The sequence below is a fragment of the Barbus barbus genome, assembly GCF_936440315.1.
Source record: "Barbus barbus genome assembly, chromosome: 40".
Lineage (NCBI taxonomy): Eukaryota > Metazoa > Chordata > Actinopteri > Cypriniformes > Cyprinidae > Barbus > Barbus barbus.
This window is the reverse complement of record NC_136718.1, coordinates 20,016,730-20,036,913: the sequence shown is the minus strand read 5'-3', so window position 1 is coordinate 20,036,913 and position 20,184 is coordinate 20,016,730. Positions and strand designations below refer to the sequence as shown.

At 36.6% G+C, this 20,184-nt stretch overlaps 1 protein-coding gene across 1 annotated transcript in view; it reads right to left on the bottom strand.

Annotated features, from left to right (window-relative positions):
- LOC306859965 (plexin-A1-like) overlaps nt 1-20,184 on the bottom strand; it is a 223,554-nt gene that overhangs the window by 91,652 nt on the left and 111,718 nt on the right. Inside the window, exons 5-9 of the mRNA XM_079401423.1 lie at nt 9,631-9,731; nt 8,968-9,091; nt 7,913-8,066; nt 7,732-7,831; nt 36-150 (exon numbers count right to left, since the gene is read on the bottom strand). Of these exons, the coding sequence (XP_079257549.1) occupies nt 36-150; nt 7,732-7,831; nt 7,913-8,066; nt 8,968-9,091; nt 9,631-9,731 (594 nt within the window). The remainder of the gene's footprint in view (nt 1-35; nt 151-7,731; nt 7,832-7,912; nt 8,067-8,967; nt 9,092-9,630; nt 9,732-20,184) is intronic.

Below are 20,184 nucleotides of genomic sequence, written 5' to 3'. Positions count from 1 at the left end.
CATGTAAATGTATGTATTGTATTGGACAGACTAACCTCAGACATGTTGACGCGGCCCTCCTGGAAGGAGCAATCGTTGGCATTGTGGGTACACACGTGTCGATATTTGCACCAGTGGCATGGAAAGGAGCCATTCACACAGGAGAGACACCTATCAAGAAGAGACAGCGAAAGAAAAAGAGTATTATTTAGTTATTAATCGCCACATATAGATGCATTTTATATCAAACAATGACATTTTCAAACTACTGTACACACTCACATATTTCTCTAGTTATATCATTAACTTGTTCTCAGAGCACTTTCACAACTACATAGCAAAGTCCTAACACCAACCGCATAGCAATGCACTAAAAATTATTCAGAACTCATTAGAACCCATGTAGCAAAGCGACAGCACTCACCAGAATGCCCTAACAACTGTACAGCAGCACACTAAACCTACCCAAAACACCTCAGCAATAACGATGTGCTAAAACACTCAGGAAACCTCAACTCAGTAATAACAACAAAGCCCTGGCAGCCACCCCAAACACCCTAGCAACTGCACAGCAATGTACTAAAACGTTTAGAACACCTTAGCAATACCCCAGCTCAGAACATCATAACATTCATATGACTCACCAACCACAAAGCCCTAGCAACCACCCTAGAAACCACACAACAATGCGCTAAAATGCACACACCTTAGCAACTCCCCAGTAACAACGCAGAACACCCTTGCATTCGTACAGCAACTTACTAACAACCACTAAGCCCGAGAAACCACCCAAAACACCCTATCAACCAAACAGCAATGTGCTACCACAACACCTTAGCAACACCATAGAAAGCACCCAGAACACACTTGCAACTATACAGCAATGCACTAAAACACTCAGAACACCTTAGCAACACCCCAGCAACAACCTAGAACACCCTAGCCTTCCTACAGCAAACTACTACCACAAAGCCCTAGACACCACCCAAAACACCCTAATAACCAAAACTCACTAAAATAGCAACCATAGAACAATGAGATAAAATGCTCAGAACACCTAGCAACCCCCTAGCACCCACTCTGAAGACCCTAGCAACCACATAATATACTGAAACATCCAGAAAACCTTACCAACACCCTAGCAACAATAGAACAATGAGCTAAAATGCTCAGAACACCTTAGCAACACATTAACACCCACTCCGAAGACCCTAGAAACCAGATAATGTACTGAAACAACCAGAACACCTTAGCAACACCCTAGCAACAATAGAACAATGAGCTAAAACATTCAGAACACCTTAGCAACACCCTAGCACCCAATCAGAAGACCCTAGCAACCACATAATGCACTGAAACATTCAGAACACCTTAGCAACACCCTAGCATCCCTCAGAACACCCTAGCAACCACAGAACACACTCGCAAACCAAATAATAATGTGCTAAAACACTCAGGACACATTAGCAACACCCTAGCACCCACCCAGAACCTCCTAGCAACTGCATAACAACACACTAAAATCTCTGAACACCTATGAAACCATTTATCAGTGCCCTAGCAACACACTAAAGACACTTAGACCACTATTTATTAATTTAGCGCCCTAGCAACCATCCATTACACCCTATTTCCAAGATGTTTTTTCAAATGAATCTAGTTCATGTCTTCTCTTTCCCTTTCTCAACACTTTTCATCTTTCAAGCAGAGGTGACGGAGAGCAGGTGGTGTGAGATGGACAGAGAGTGAGACAGATCAAAGACTGAGTGAATGAACGCTCTCATCAAAAGACATCCGAAAAGAAACCAAAAACTCACAAACACAATTCATTCATTCAGGTATTGCACACGGAAAATGAACATAGAGAGAAAAGCTTCACATTCAACAGTTTAAAATGACTCATTTACATCAATAACACTGATGATTTGTTTGGTTAAGATATTTAACGACTGAGCCCACATTTGACAGAGTTGGCACCTCAAGGTGAAAAAAAATAAGAATGCAAGACACGTCACAAACAACACTGATCTGTCAACTTTCCACACATTGCACCGAGACAAAGGTGTAGGTTGGTTTCGTTGCTATGGTTACAGAGGAAGATTTTGTTGGCCTTTGGCAGAGGAGGACAAGGACTCTGATCTGTACTCTAGTCTCAGAATCATGTCTCAAAAAGCCATAATAGAAGAGATGCGTGGGAGCAGTTTCTTATCACACATTCGCCATGAACTCCAGAATGAATTGAGCTTGACATAAGTGGTGGAAGCAGATTTGTGCAGCACTTCTAAAACATTTCACAACTGTATATTAAAGGTGAAGCAAGTAATTTCTAGTGTCAACAAATAGAACAGATTTCCAGAACGCTCCCTCTTTCTGCCATTGGACATTAAAGTCAAAATTAAAAACTGTTAAAAGTCATTATAAAAATAATAATAAATATAATATAAATAAATAAATATAAATGATGAATCGCATTTTTACTATAGTTATGAATATATTATTTTAATAAAATTTAAGCAAATCAATAAATATTATAATACTATAATTCTATAATACTATCAAATTTTTTCTTGCCGTATAAATGGGTGCGGACATTTGTAAATTTTATGGGTCTAGCTTCCGGTCTCATCTGCGTCCAGCTATTTTTAGCTGTACAAAACAGTTAATTTTGCTGCTTGATATTGAGAATTGGTGTGTCTTACCATATTATTTGAACGTATTATCTTAATAATGAACACACTGGTTTGTAGCGCAAACAGTTTTACCGTTTACTGCATGTTATTATTATTCTCGTTATTTACTTATAGCGGCTAATGAACCGGATGTATCTCCCGTAGGCTTACTTCCACGCTGAAGAAAATGGTCGATAGAACTGTAAAGTATTTAATAATAATTAATATAATAATAATAATAATTATTATTATTAATGTTATTTTAATATTTAATAAGAATTGTTTAAATTTAATAATATTTAATATTTTTGACATTTGTATATTAGAATATATTACAACCAGACAATTAATTATATTTACTGTTTTTGCTGTTTTTATTATCATCATCATCATCTTCATCTTCAGAATAACATGCTCTAATGAATCGTTCAGAATATTGTGCATTAATTAAACAAAGTTGTTTTTAAATTCATGATGAGTTAAAAAAAAAAGTATTTTAATACAAAATGAAATACAAAAGGGACCTGGAATATCTTTAAATTACTTCATTAAATAAAGAAACTAATTAGCTAAAATAAATAGACCTTTGATCGCTACAACTCAAACGCTGAAGTACGGTCTACACACAGTGTTTTCCACAGTATTTTAAAACACACTACATGAGCTGTATGTAGCTCACCGCTTCCAAATTCTCCTCAGATGCCCAGTGCTTTTCTCATATCACGAAAAGGCTTCTGCGGTCAGCGAGAGCGTCACAAAGAGGCGAGAAGTTCGCTCTACGCTTCGTCCCCTGTCTGTGCCAAATGTTCAAAGGCTTACGCTCACGTCCGCTGTTGGTGCATGATAAAGCTTTCTCCTCACTCCACTCCGACTACATGAGACACAAGAGCTGCTGAATTAAAGGACTGGCTGAAACTGACGAAGAGAAATAGAGAGATTCTAAGAGAGAGGAATAGAAAAAAAAGGGTGCGAAAAGGAGAAAAACAAGGATGCAACAACAAAAAAAGGAACAGAGAGGGGGAGAGAAAGGGAAGAGAGCAGAGCAAAACAGGCTAGAGGAAGAAAGAGGAGAAAAGAGAGAGGGCGCAGGGAAGCAACCACTAATGAATGTCACATTGGCACACTTTGATCTTGTATTATTCAGATCTTACTTCCTGAAGAGGCACCTACATTACAACCTCAAAAGCGCCATGTCATCCTCCTTACTGCCAGAACTGTGAAACAAATCAAACTATTTTGTGACAAAATACACTTTCTTTCTTCCCCCTGAACTCCACTGAAAAAAATAAAATAAATTAAAAAATTAAATGCTGCGTTAATTTTCATTTAAATTTACACAAAAAAAAAGAAAATTGTAAGAATGTGTTAATGTGTACATTATATATTTGACATATGCAAGTCTAATGATAACGGTAATAACCAGATGTTACAATTATAAATGTATATATATAAATTTAAAAAAAAGGGGAAAAAAAAGAATAATATATCAAACAAGCTAACAAATAAATGTAATTATTATTATTATTATTATTATTATGGTGCCATAAAAATAATAGTAAATAAAAATACATTAAATGAATATTACACATTATACTTTAAAAATAAATCATACATTTTATTTTTATTTACTTTTAGTAGCAATGTTATTATTGTTGTTGGTATTCAGATGAAAACAAAAATAAATACATTTGTTAGCACGTGTTAGTGTGTACTTTATGTATTTGATATATGCTGATATTTAATGATGAAGCTCAATGAGGTGCAAACCTCAAAAATAAAATAAAATTTAAATAATAATAAAATTAAATAAATAATAATTATTATTATAATTAAAAACAACACAAAAAAGAAAATTGCATGTGTTTATCTGTACATTATATATTTGACATGCAAGTATAATATTGCTAAGCAAACTTGGCAAACACAAGACCGGAAATCAGACGTCACAATTACGTGGTGCCAAACCTGAGGCTTTAACATGCGCGCGCACACATAGAGAGAGAGAGAGAGAGAGAGAGAGAGAGAGAGAGAGAGAGAAGGGACAGTCTATTCAGTGTGTGTCTCCTGTGCCACACGCATGGGCTCTTTTCATATTAAAATGCGCGAGCTACTGCTAACCTTTCAGCCTTGCGAGTGCTTTATCGCTTCAACAAAAGCCACCATCTATCTGTCTTTTTTCCAATTTTCCCTCCTTATTCACACCGTGCTCCTCTTGTTAATGCATCGGGTCTCTCGCATGCTCGATTAAGCTGTCCCCTCCCCCTGTCTCATGCTAAACTCTAATATTGTTACACTGCATGTAAATAGCTAGCAGGGTAATTTGCCGTGCCAAGCAGGCACCCCTCTGCCACACACACACAGAACAGAGACCCTGTGATCGTTAGAGCCAAATCGTGTGCCTTAGTCACACTCACACTCACACGAGGAGCACCAGGTGAGCACTTCATCGCGTCCAGTTTTAGATGAAGTGGCTGTGTCGCTAATGGGACAGTGCCATGCTAATGTAAAGTACGCTGAGGTAGAGAAGAGCACACGGCCTGACTTAATTAATGAGAGCAGGAGAGGACAGGAGACACTGCAGCTCAAAACATCTGGAGCCACTCTTGCCTGGAGCACAACCTGTTGTCTATCCGGAGTGAGGCGGGATAAAAAGAGGAAGAGAAGAGAGTGAGAGCCATGGGACAGAGAGAGAAAGAGTATCTGGAAATAAGGTCAAGAGAATGAAATGGTGGTGGTGGGATCATCGGTATAGTTTGTGAAGAGGCTCAATGACATTCGCAATTATTAATTGTTTCAAAACTACATAAATTAAATGAATCATATACACCTCACCTCTAATATGATGAACACACTCTAAAAAATGCTGGGTTAAATGCAACCCAGTGCTGGGACAGCATTTTTTTAGAGTGCATTTTTTCAATTCAACTTCTGAATTAAAATTAATTTAGCTATTTTTGTGGGCAAAAATCCGCAATAAAATCTCATTAAAAGACAGAAATTAATTATTTAATTATTCAGTAAATGCATTGTTTAAAAGCATAAATATAAATAAATGTTAAAAATAATATAAAATTAAATATATTTTAAAACGAATAAGAAGCTATGCAACTTTGCTTTAACATTTTTATTTAAATGTACTAAATCAGTGTAATTTTAATATCATTGAGATACTTTTTTTAATATTTTGAATGAATTTTTATTTTTATATTTTTTGTTATCATTTACTTTTAGTTAAAGTGTTAGTAATTTAGTTGTTATTTGTGGTTTTGTCGTTTTTATTTACTTTTTTTTATGTCTCTATAGTTTTTAATTTTAATTTCAGTTTTAGTTATTTTAGTAACTAAAACTACAGCCGGAGAACTGCAGAAAATAGTTGAGTCTCAGGGTCAGAAAACCTTAAAAAAAATGTCAAACAGCACCTACATCACCACATGTTGTTTGGGAGGGCTTCAAGAAAAATTCTCCTAGCTCATCCAAACACAATCTCCAGCATATTCAGTTATCAGACACGACTGGAACTTCAAATGGGACTGGCTTCTCTGGTCAGATGAAACTAAAAAATGAGCTTTTTAGCAGCAAACACTCAAGATGGGTTTGGTGAACACAGGGATAAAAAGTACCCCATGTGTACAATGAAATATACTGCTGTATTTTTGATGGCGTGGGTCTATATTTCTGCTGGACGTCCTGGACATCTTGTTTAGACACATGGCATCATGGATCTATCAAATACCAACAGATAAAAAAAAATCAATAAGTGACTGACTCGGTTAGAAATCTTATAATGGGCCATGTTTGGATCTTCCACCCGTACAATAATCCAAAAACAACACAAAAATGGGTCACTGAGCACAAAACCAAGCTTCTGCTGGCCATTCCAGTCCTCTGACCTGAACCCTACAGAAAAAGAGTGAGGTGTTCTCTAACCTCATCAGGCATTATAGGAGAAAATTTAGAGCTGTTAAACTGGCAAATGGAGGTTTCAAAAAGTATTGAATAAAAGGGTGCCGTTAATTGTGGCCAATGTGTATTAGAGAAAAACATTTATTTCATAATAATATTTCCCCACATTTTAAATTCTAATTATCCAATGAAAGGTTAGATTTTTGTGAATTTTTTTAAATAAAAGATCAAAAGGATTAACAATGCAGATTAATTTTTACAGCCTTCTTTGATCATTTTTAGCAAGGGTGCCGATATTTTTGGCCATGTAGATCGATCGATCGATCGGATAGGATCGATAGGATCTATCGACCTATCAATCCTATCCGATCGATCGATCGATCTACACAGTCATGGCCAAAAATATCGGTACCCTTGCCGATAGATCGATCGATAGATAGATTTGTTTAAATTAACTATATTAACTTCATATTAACTTTCATATTGTCAAATACCAAGACAGTTTCATGTTTTGTTACGGAGCTATTTCTTGAAAATTATGTTCTAAAAACTGTTTCAGATCGTAATTAATTCTAACTTAATGACAACAAACTATTAAAAGAAAAAAAAAAAAAACTTGAACATTAAATTATTATATATTTAAGATAGTATAATAGTTTTTTGTTTGTTATTACACCATTATAATAGCCATTAAATTTAATGAATGTTTATAAAAGTAGGAAAACAAAATGATAACACAGATTGCTAGGAATTTTACATTATTTTAGACTAGCTTTTTAAATGTTTCTTCCTTTTCATCATTACTGATGTTTTTATTTGTCATTGATCCGAGAACAGAGGAAGGTATGATTTAAACGAAGGAACGTGAGCAAGAGAGAGCGAGTGATGTAAGAACTGCGGGAATATAACTCATGAGCAGTAAAGCTGGACGGCTGAATCAGGGATGCTCATGAGTCGTTAATGAAACGACATTAAAAGTCTGATCTCATCCCTGATCTCAGCGAAAAACTGCTAACGGCACACAAAAATAACATATCTCTCTCACTCGGAAGCAGTAAACACACACACAGAGCACGGTCCCATAAAAATACACTTGTCTTAGTTTGAACGAAAGAGAGGCAGGGAGGAAGAGAGTTAGACGACAGGAAGCTGCCTTCTCTCTTTCCCATGTGAGACTTACGACTGATGGACACTGCAGTTGTAGAAGACAAAATCCACGCTGGCAAACTTCTTCCCCGTCTCCTTGGATTTCAGATAGAGCTTCACCACCCGCTTGTCACCTGCCAGCAGACACACGGTGAGCTTCAGCAGTTTCTAACAAGCGTTAGGAGGCTTTTAAAGGAGTGTGCATGTCGCCTTACCCTGGTTGCGCGTGATGGGAGCGATCTCCCGTGCGGAGGGGGACAGGCAGTATATACGTCCCCCCATGATGTGTCCCTCCGTCTCAGTGTAGTCCTCAAATGAGCAGTTAACGCCTGCAGCCAGACTGGGGACATTCTGAGCCTGAAGAACCAGCTGTAGAACCAAACACAGACCAGATTTCAGATCCAGTACTTTATTGGCATGACAAACACTGAACATTTGTACAAAAGACACCTGGACACATTTTTAACCATGTAGCATCTACATCACATTTCCTATGAGTCTCTTGTTGATGGAAATTAGAAGAGAAGGAGGAGAAGAGAAGGATCTATCTATCGTTCTATCAATCATTCTATCTCTCAAAAAAGATTGCATGTGTTAATCTGTACATTATGTATTTGACATATGCAACTTACGATAATGGTAATAAAAAGACAGAATCAGACGTCACAACTATAAATTTATATATAAAAAATAAAAGGTAAAATTAATGATACATAAAACAAACAAACAAATAAATGTTATCATTATTATTATTATTATTATTATTATTCAAGATTATTTAGATATTGGAATTATGCCATAAAAAAATAATAGTAATTCAAAAATACATAAAATTAATATTACAAATTATAGTACAATCCATACGTTGAAAATAATGATAAATTGAGAAATAATTGATCAATATTGCTATTCATATTGATAAATAATTTTTTATTTTAAATATTTGTTAAAAATAAAGCATATAATTATTATTATTATTAATATTAATACAATAGGTGAGCAAATTGCAAGTACAATGAGTCTGTTGTCTTTATGATGTAAAAGTAGAATAAGAAAAGCAAAAAACTACATTTAATGTCAATACTACATAATTATTTGCAACAAACTTAATATTACTTATGTTGTGGAATATGCTAAGCAGAAATGCATTTACATTTATACTATCGTTAAATGTGGTCAAAATCTGCCTCAAACCACCTCCCAACATGTTTTCAATTATCCAAATCCTTATCTGATCACAATAAAATAGATTTCATTCACAAACACTTGCCTGAACTTCAGACATGGTGACTGAAATGTTGTTGGGCTGCACCATGAGTCGGACGCACTGCTCCAGTCTGGAGGCGAAGCGCTGCGGCTCATCAGCTCGCTCACACCGGTCCTTACGTGAACATCTAAACACAAATATTACTCAGCAGGGGGACAAAACCATTATAATACATTTCTAAGAACAAGCAACCAGAGCGATCAAGTGCATACTTTATTAGTAAGCTGATTAGATTTGGAATAACGCTGTGGTGTGATGAATAAAACTTCAGTAGTGTTCAAACAAAACTAAAACTAAATTTGTATACCAAAAATCTTGCTGCATTAGATTAATAACAACAAAAAGTAATTAATAAATAAATTTAGTTCAAGTACATACTTGATACACAATTTTGGATGTTGCTTTGGTTTCTCTTTTCCTTACTGGTCCAAGTAATATATTAAACAATACATTAAACATGTTCTGCTTGGCTGTTATTGTCTCATAGCTAAGCATTTTTCAGACAGATAAACTGTCGCTGGAAACTTGTTACATAATGCCCTATTATCAGTATAGCAATTAGCCTTGTATTAAACAATCTACAGTATGTCCCAATTCATATAGCCGTGTAAACACACGTGTACGTGTGTGTGAGCAGCTGTGGGGTCAGGAGGTGCCGATACTCACACACTGTGCAGGACACACCAGCCGCAGTGGGGATCACCAGAAGCCAGACACTCGCTACAGCTGCTGTATTGCTCACAGCTCTCCACCGGCACCCGGCTCACCTACACACACACACCACACAGAATTAATCAACTAAATCTCACTAGTTATTATTTCAGTATGGATTTGTATCTCCAACTACAGTTAGAAATATTTCACACTAATAAAAACACTTTTTCCACTCTGTATTTGTTAGCTGGGAGCCATTAGCTTAGCAACATGCTAACGCCAGTGTCTGACTGGAATCAGCTCCAAATGTCCTGTGAGAAAAGTTCAAGTTAGGCTCATATGACTCATCTGTTGCAAATTGTTATATACCACAGAAAATCTTTCATCCTCCATTTTTAAAAACAGCACACAAAGGAAAGAACTTGACAATGGAAGTGTTAGTATCTAGCAATTGAGTTTTCATTCACACGTTTTTCTTTTTCTTTTATACTCACGCATTTTGCAGACACTAATCCAAAGTGACTTACATTGCATTCAAGGTATACATTTTTATCATTCCCTGGGATCTTACGCACAAGTAAAGCATTGCTAGGGCCATACCGACAAGAAAAACAGATGGAAATATCTAATGATCAACCTGCTTGATGCTTACAGAGTGCTATGTGAATTCTGAGCACTGCGGTGCAAAACAGAGGTTGCCACATTCACCATCACTGTCAGCAGTTCAACAAACACACAGTTACTCATTCACACAGACACCTTGCATACTACATATTACATACTACAAATGTCCAACAGAGAGAACAGCTGGCTGAAACACGCTGAGAAATATTGCCAGCCACCTACACATGTCTACTTTCATATAGTTTCATTCATAAATCATAACGTCTGACTGGCATTCGATCGGCTCTCTGGAGACTCAATGGCTCCGTTCCAAACAGACAGCTGCCTACCTAGACAACATTTATAGGCGGGAAGGATGTGTGCAATGACCTAAATGTGTGTGTGTGTGTGCGAGGGTGACGATAAAGTACTGATGCAACAGTTTGTAGTGTCGTGGTTCTGGTTTTTGGGGTTGGCCATTAAAAAAAAAGAGAGAGATTGCAGTTCTTTGTTGGGGTGGGGAGTGTACGGCGTCTGGAACATTTCAATTAAGCCGATTTTCCAATCGGAGAGTTGAGCATTGTGTCCTACCTCTGCTCTTTGTTTAAACGTCAGGGCTGGAGACTATTATACAGCAGCCATTCATACAAGAGAGAGAGAGAGCTCTCATCCCTCTCTATTTAAATGACTGAAAGAGAAACCATTCATCTCTCTACAAGAGGAGGATGAGGAAAAGCAAGGGGTATATTAAATAAATAACATCTGCAAACGAGACATTTGGCTCACAATGGAAAAGTATCTCAATCAGAGAGAGCAGGAGGGAAAGAGCGGAGCAACATTCAGTCGTTGGTCTGGAAGGGTCTTGGACCACACACACACACACACACGTTGTTTTTTGTCGTTTATGGGGACTCTCCATAGGCGTAATGGTTCTTATACTGAACAAACTGTGTGTGCTATGTGTGTGGGAAGTCGTGGCCTAATGGTTAGAGAGTTGGACTCGTGATCCAAAGGTTGCGGGTTCGAGTCTCCGGCCGGCAGGAATTGTAGGTGGGGGGAGTGAATGTCCAGCGCTCTCTCCACCCTCAATACCACGACTGAGGTGCCCTTGGGCAAGGCACCGAACCCCCAACCGCTCCCCGGGCGCTGCAGCATAAAATGGCTGCCCACTGCTCCGGGTGTGTGTTCACGGTGTGTGTGTGTTCACTGCTGTGTGTGTGCACGTTGGATGGGTTAAATGCAGAGCACGAATTCCGAGTATGGGTCACCATACTTGGCTGAATGTCACTTCACTATTGCCCTACTACACCAACCCTACACCTAAACTTAGCCCTCACAGGAGACTTTGAGCATTTTTAGATTTTCAAAAAAAGACCATTTAGTATGTTTTTTAAGCCTTTTGAATTACGGGGACATAGGCAGTGTCCTCATAAACCACCTTCATATTGTAATACCTCTGTCATACCCATGTCATTATACAAATTTGTGTCCTCATAAACCACATAAACATGCACACACACACACACACACACACATTATATATATATATATATATATATATATATATATATATATATATATATATATATATATATATATATATATATATATATATATATATATATATAAAATAAAAGATTGAACTAAAAAATATTTTTAAAAAAACTATATATAAAAAAGTTTAACTAAATATAATCTAAAAATAGATTGAACTTAAAAAAAACAAATAAATTAATTAAAAAATTGATCCAACTAAAAATAAGTTCCACTTAGTGTGCCACTACTGATCGCTGACACATTTGTAGTTCTCAAAGCCTCATCCATGAGCCCTGTCAGATTTGAAACGCTGAATATCTGAGAAGGTTTGTGCAGATGTAATTGAGGATGGTGTGTTTTCTTTATTCTGTGTGGGGTTTGGACAAACCCAGTGCATGTAATTGCGCCATCTGTGCAATTTGGGCCAAAAAATTGGTCATGCTCTAAAGGTAGCTGTGATGATCGATGGCTTATTTTTTCATCCCCAAAACACACACCTCAGAGAGCGAGCACACATTTTCCATGAACACGCACGGCAAATGAATAGGTCATTCTTTTGGCCCCCCCACCCTAAAATGACACAGCCTAATTTAGAAAGAGCAAACTTTCTAGACTAGGAGGCCTTTTCTTTCTTTTAATGCCCCCCTTCTAAGCCCTCCCTGTTCATCTATCTTCCATTTGGCCACGCACAAAAGAATAAATGGCAGATGAAACCATAGATCATGGCCAGGAAGCCAGACACAGCCTAGAGGGAGAGGATAGATGGAAAAAAAAAGAAAGAAAATGAGAGAAAGAGAGAGATACCACGCAGCCAAAACAATTTGCAGGTCGTCTCTTGGTACACGGTGACAGTACTTGTTGCTCCAGAGCCACATTAAGCCCAGCTGCAGAAGTAAAGCTCTGCTCATATAGGTTCCATTTCTTAAAGAATGCCTCCCCCACCAAACATAAATTATGTATCGCCATCAAACCCATGAAAGCTCTGTGGGGTATATGTCCATGGTTAATCTGAGTCAGGGTGATGGGGTCATCCCGAACACTGCTTCGATGATAAACGGCATCCTGGGATGCAACATCTGTGGCCAAATAACTGACGAAACACACCTGTAACACCAGCTCTGAACTGCTAGTTCGTGTGTGAAGCCAAATCTAAATATTCACACCTGTGACTGCAAATCAATTGAAATGCAATAATATGCCAAGGTCACCATTTGTCGGCAGCTCGTTATTTTTGTTTCACTTCTCTTTAACTGTATTGTCTGCTCACATTTTTATTTATTTTTACTTTTTGTTGCCACCATTCACCAGATAAAATGACTGTGAATTCTTATTTTGTTGATCACGTAAACCTTGTGTACAATTATTGTATTAAACTATTGTAGGGGGAGGGTGTTCTTTATATATATGCTGTAAGAGTCAATGCTTAATGTAATAGCACAGCATGTTTCCATGAACAGACTAACATTGCACAGCTATTGTACCGAGGGCATTGTGCAAGTTCTTTTAGAAAATTTAAAAAACTGATTTAAAAAAAATCTGCTAAGTTACTATAAACATCCTATAGTTAGACTTAGAAATATACTTATAATATAATTATATATTAAATTAGTGTTTCTGCAATCATACTGGTGTGGACAGATATTTTATAAAACAATGAGCCAACCTGAGGCTGTATGTAAAAGTGATTTTACCACAGTTATAGGGGTTTTCTGCTTTGAAACATGCTTGAAACAAAGCAGGACGATTTTTAAAGAAACTGGGACAAGTAGGTTCAAATCTGTCCATTTGTTTCTCTATCTCTGATGACTTCCTGTTCTCTCTTTCTACTGTTTTCATTAATAAAGTGGCAAAAGACCATCAAAAGAACTGTTTTATTACATTAGAAATACTTTCCAAGGCACGGACCTGACAGTATAATCAACAGTCTGTCTAATTAGCACAGTGTGCTGACATTCAGATTCCGCCCCCTGGACCGTACGTCACTGCCGCTAAAGACCTGCCATCATATTTGTCACCAACTTAGAGACAGATATAATCAACAGCTCATAGTTTAAGATCAATTTTGGTTCCATACTTAAATTACTCTATAATTAGTTTTAAATTGTATCTTGTGCCCGGGTTATATAAAGCAACTGCTTGTTAACGTGATAAACAAATAATAAAACATAATTAATGTTTGGTATTTCAGTCACTTAATTTTCCCGTCTTATTCATCTCTTTATTTTACCTCCAATAAATGTCTCTCAAATGCTAATTCCAACTCGAAATTCCTCACTTGTTTCTCGCAGGGAAAATATGTGAGAAGAAACGGCCTTCACGGTGCAGAGTGTTATTGAACGCAAACACTCACTGCTACATGTCGGTAGACTCTCCAGCTAAGAGCTCAATACACCTCCTGCTTTATCAATACCAGCACACATTCAAGGATTTGTGTATGTGTGCAACGTGCATGGTTTATGGATATCACCATGGCAACATCTGGGCTCTGGAATGGCTCACTTGGTCACTATGTCACGTCTGGACGATCTCCTCAGTAAAATCATGGTGAGAAGGAAAAAAGAACAAATTGAGTGTTGTAAAATGATAGAATGGGAAAAAAGGCTAGCAGAGAAAACAAACTAGAAAAGAATGAAAATTATGAGCCTTCAATGGCTTTGTCCAACTGTGAGGTGAACTGTGATGTGGGTTTTAATTGCAGCAAGTGTGGTTGTGTTTACACTTCCAGTCAACATTTTAGCACACATACACATTCTTTATTATATTACAATATTCCACAATTTAGAAAAGTCTTACATAATTCAAAAAGGCACAGGACCTATTTTTATGGCTGGGCCACCACTTTCCTAGGCCAATGAGAAAATAATTAGGTAAATAAATTTGATATATAATCTAGAATATAATTTGAAATATTTTTAAAGTGTAAAAAGGTAATAAAACTATATTAAAAATTACATATATAATGATATATAATTGCAATTCTGAAATTTCAAAATCAACAAAAGAGCAAAGATGCTCAAGTGCTATAAGAAGTCTCAGCTAGCTTAACGTAGTACACGTAGCAAGGTTTTTTTAATTATATAATAAATAAAAAGAAAAGAGATAGAATAGAAAAAAGGAATAGACCAAGCTAGTGTTAGAGGTAGAGGTACACACACACATAAATACTCAATTTAACGCCAATAATTTTTAGTTTATGAATAAGCTTTTAATTTTCACAAATCTATAATTTTATTATAAAAGTAGAAAACATCTGGCTCATGTTTACATTTTCTTCTGTCATTTATATATATTTTTATTGAGATATTATTTATCATATTTATATAGTGTTATATGGCTTATGGGTTTTATATACATTAAATATATTATAATATAATATAATTTAAATATGTATTTATATTTGACAAAAAAATAAGCAATTAATGTCATCACAATTTATATTAGTCTATACAATTAATTTCAAGCATTTATGCATAAAATTTCAGTTTAAAATGTTATTAAACTCAGTCAAGTGTCTAAACATGCTATGACTAGCGTATACATTCAATACTACCTCAACACACACACACACACACACACACACACACAGAGATCTGAAGAGCTGACAGTTTCTCCTTCCATCTTGTCACATTGCCTATATTAAGACGTCCGCCACACAAATCAGATTACAGCCAGCTGATACTTCCTCTCGGCTCTCTGATAGAGCAGTACAGAAGAACACTGACCTTCAGAGAGCGAGAGAGCCGTGTAGAGTTTCCTTACTGTACTGTGTTACACAGAGGCCACGAGGTGCAGCTATGTGAGGAAACAATACAAGCACTATGATCAAACACTTCAAACAGAGGGAGTGATACGCATGTACAAATATACACACATGCTTTCAAACCCACATATGCTCCCACAGTGCACACATACTGGGCATTATTCTTGATGATGGAGCCAAGTGCCTCTGTTGAAAGTTGGGTGAATGAGATCTCATAGAAAGCCCAAATTGTATTGCATACCAAAATGTGTATTTAAAAAATAAATAAATATTCAAACATAAAATAATTTTAAGTAAATATATAATGATAATTATAGTTTATTATATTTTGTAATCTATATTTTGTAAATCTACCTATCTACTTATATATATTACTTATAGTATATATTTATCTGCACTATAGTAATGAAAATGAGATTTTTTGATGAGATGAGATTATGCTGAGATTACAGTACGATGATGAGGCTTTTGAGGGCGAATGCACTTCATTATAAAAACAATGTCACACATTGAACAAAAAAAGTAAACGATTCATTTTCTTGAAGCCAAATATAATTTCATATTTCTTTCCTTTCAATTTGATGTGAAATATGACATTCTTGACAGGTTTCATGAGTCACCCCAAAAGCATAAACAATATCTCCCCAAACTACATGAGCAATATACCAAACTGACAAATCCATTGATGGACTTTTTTTCAGAAAATTCCTCCCAGCCTCAGATAAACGTTGTAAACTTTATCGTCCGAACAGCAGTGAGCGCTGTTTAAATCAAGCTAACGCTAATCGAAGTTTCTTCTCGCTTAGTACGGGACAGCTTTATGTCTTCCCGGAGACCCCAGAGCGACGGAGAGAGATGCCGGGGCTATCAGCAACTTTTAATTAAGTGGGTGTGAATATGGGAAATGGAAAATTGTTCTGTCAACCCGACGAAATTGAGTTTTTGATGTTTGAGGCACAACATGCGCCTCCGCCTGCCGTTTCTATTATCCAATGAAGAGATACTAATGGAGAAAAAAAAAACGTAAGGAGCAAAAGGGGAGACAGTCGTGGACGACATACAATGCGTCTTCCCCAAGATCAGCAAGAAACGCGGGAAAGAAACAGCAATATCATTGAACATTAGGGTCCTGGTCTCTTCTCTAATGCGGTGTGATATCTCTGTAAGCCTGAGGTACGGATGCCAACATATTAAAATGTGGGGCGGATCGGAACGCCGGATTACGGTGTGATTGTGTTTACGGACTGTCTTGAAAATTTCTGCTCGCTAGATTCAAAGGAGAACAATAACATCTCTGTCTTTCATGAGAGACCACCGCTCGCCGGCCATCCACCTCCTCAAACATAATAAAACCTGGAGAAAAAATGCGTGACTCAAGCTAGAGGGACGTCGACGGAGGCTTGTTAACCGGTGCTGTTGACAAGAGAGATGGCGAGATGCCTCAGATTACGATAAACAGGGAAAGAAGTGAATGTGGGGAGAGAAAAATTAATGAAAGATGGCTTCAAGGAAGCTGGAGTGATCCAATCACAATCTATCTCCCACGACCGCTGTCAGTTCTCAAAGAGTCGGCAATATCTCAGCGAGACGGAGGGAGAGGGGGAGAGAGGACTCGCTATTTGAAAGAAAATGACCCCTGGGGCACCTCTCCCATTGACTCCTTCCTCCATAGGAGGAGGACCACTTAAAAGAGAGGGAAGAAAGAAAAGAAAAAAGACTGATGAAGGAAAGAAGACAGGACAAATTGCTTCAAACCAATTAATTTCCACTTCTCTCTTTCTCTCGGTCCTCTGGGTCTTGGTGTGCAGCGGCTACAGACAAAGCGAGAGCGGCCTGTGAAACTCATTCAGCTCATCTTGTACATCCAAACCCGCACGATGAAGCACTGCAGGTGGACACAATCAACCAGCATGCATTTCAACACACTTGAACTTCAAGATGGTAATTAAAATGGCAATTGTGACACATTTTAGATTGCGAAACATAATGACAAAATATAGTCCGGATGACAAAATATAGTACTTGGGAAACAATGCACGATGGGGGCTTGATTTTATGCATAATGCTTTGATTAAACTGCAAAAACTAGACTATGATATTGACTATTTAGGAATAAAAGCCTAAAGCCTGCTGATAAAAACCTGTTTAAACCAGCCTGAGCTGATTTTATCTGTTTTTCACCTGTTCTAGCTGGTCTCCCAGCCTTGACACCCAGCTAAACCAGCCTAAAAGAGCATCAGACACTAGCCAGCTGACAAGACCGGGAGCGAAGCATGGCCTTTACACTGTAGATATGGCTTGGGTAGATTGAGATCTTCTGCTTAGTATTATAACATGAATTAATATTTTGAATAGCTGAATTTTTATTTTTTTGGTTTTAATCATAGTTTTAATTGTATGCAATTTTGTCATTTTTGTTATTCTATAAAAATATTTCTATATAGTTTTAATTTACTTTTAATTTCAGTTAGTTTAGTTTTTGGTAATTTTACTACTTTTTACAAATTTTTCATCTAATTTGTTTTCCAGGTTAATTTCAATGCATTATTAATAGTTTTAGCTAATAATAATAACGTTAGTAACATGTTAAATGACACTCAGAATGCCTTTGCAACTGCATAGAAATGTCTAGCATGACCAAAAATTGGTTACATCCGCAGAATATTACTTCAGAAAGGGACAAACCCCTAAATTAAACAAATTTTGGTATTTAACATGCACTGATAAATTATGCATAAAAAGACCAGGACCATTTATTAAGAAAATAAATAAACAAAAGAAATCAAAGTCTGTCTGTCTGCTTCCCTTCCATGCATGTCTATGATCTGACCTTCAGGGTTTTCCATTCTCAGCCACACACTGACCACAGCAACACCGCTCCATCTCCATTACAATGCCTCTCAAAGTCCAGAGAGACTGTTCATCGCTCTGTGTGGCCACCGCTAGTGCTATGTACACAACTTCCTGTGAGAGAAGCACTTCCTCCCCCTCGTTTGTGTAATAGTTCAAATATTCTCCCTCCATAAAACCTTCTTTCCCAACAAAGCCATTTACAGCTGCACTTAAATCAATATCAGTCCGAGTGCAGAGTGAATACACACGGCTCCATTTAAAGAACGTTAGCCTAACGCTCCTCGCGCTAAGTTAATGTGTTGAAGGGTTATCAAGCCCGCCTTCTCAACATGCAATCTACACACCGCCCGTATCAGAGGCACTCATACAGAGACCATCTATACCAATTACAGAACATTTTCCATCTGAAGACGTGGATACTTTAAAATCAATTATCGCCAAGCGCTGATGGATCACAGTGTTGGTGCAGCTAAAATGTTTTGTACATCTAGGTAAATGTGTGTGTGTGTGTGTGTGTGTGTACTAGGAACCATTAAAGTAAATAAATTTAAAGGAGTGACAAAATCTTCTAACATTGTCAGTATAGCTCATTCGTTCACAGTCTAAATCTCTCCTACCAAACAGCACTGTGAACAGCTGTACTCCACAGCAAACAAATCTGGATCTTCCATCTAAGGGTCCCGGTGAGGTTAAGGGTCAGAGGTTGGGCTTGGTTTGTAAATTACAGAGCGATTCGAGGTCAGCTCCCATATGACTGGACGTTTTTCTCCTTGTCCGTTTACCTCTGGTGTACATTTGAACTCTTCTATGTGCCACTTGAGCTAGAGATATCTTGTTCACCAAAAATCAATTATTGGGAAATTAATATTGAGTAACACTTACAATGAAGCCTGTATACAAAATGTATTGATAATGTATTCTTAATGCATCTATAATAGCCTTAGAATAAGTTACATGTTCTTGTAAATAACTGAAAGCAGTCATAATACATTATAATACTTATCTATTCATGAGGCCATCTTTAAAGAGCATAACACAATCCATTCATAATGCATTAAACTTTTTAAAGGTGTAGCCATGAATAGGTAAGTATTAAAATATAATTTAACGGTAGCTTCAATTTATTATGTACTATGACAAAATATGATTACAACGTATATTATAGAGATATGTATTATATATCTACACATACACACACACACACACACATACATACATACATATATATATACACATATATATACATACATACATACATACACACATACACACATACATATGTGTGTGTGTGTGTGTGTAGGAAAACAACTTATGTGGCCTAGTGTAATGCATTCAAATGTTTTATGCTTGAGTTTATTTTTAATTTGTATTAATTTTTATTTTAATTTATAATTTAAATTTATTTTTTTCCTTTGAAATCATCATAAAGGCAGAACAAACAAATACTACCATAATATACAAATATTTTTAAGTATTAAAATAATTATTTTCACCCAATTAATGAGGACTTTTGTATTACAATAGCATGATTTTTATTGCATTATGGTAATGAGAATACCGCAATAATGCTTTTTTAATAATTATAAATAAATATGCTTAATTAAATTCACAACTAAAAATCACAAATAAATAAATGTAATTTATACAAAATATAGTCAAATGTCTTATTTTTCATTCTCATTTTTGGGGTGAAAACTGATTCAAAACATGTTTATGACAGGCTTTCAGTGATTCATCAAGGCAATTAAGAATTGCTTTATAATGCACTCAGTTATCTTCATAATGCACAACACTGGTGTCAGGTGTGTTTCACA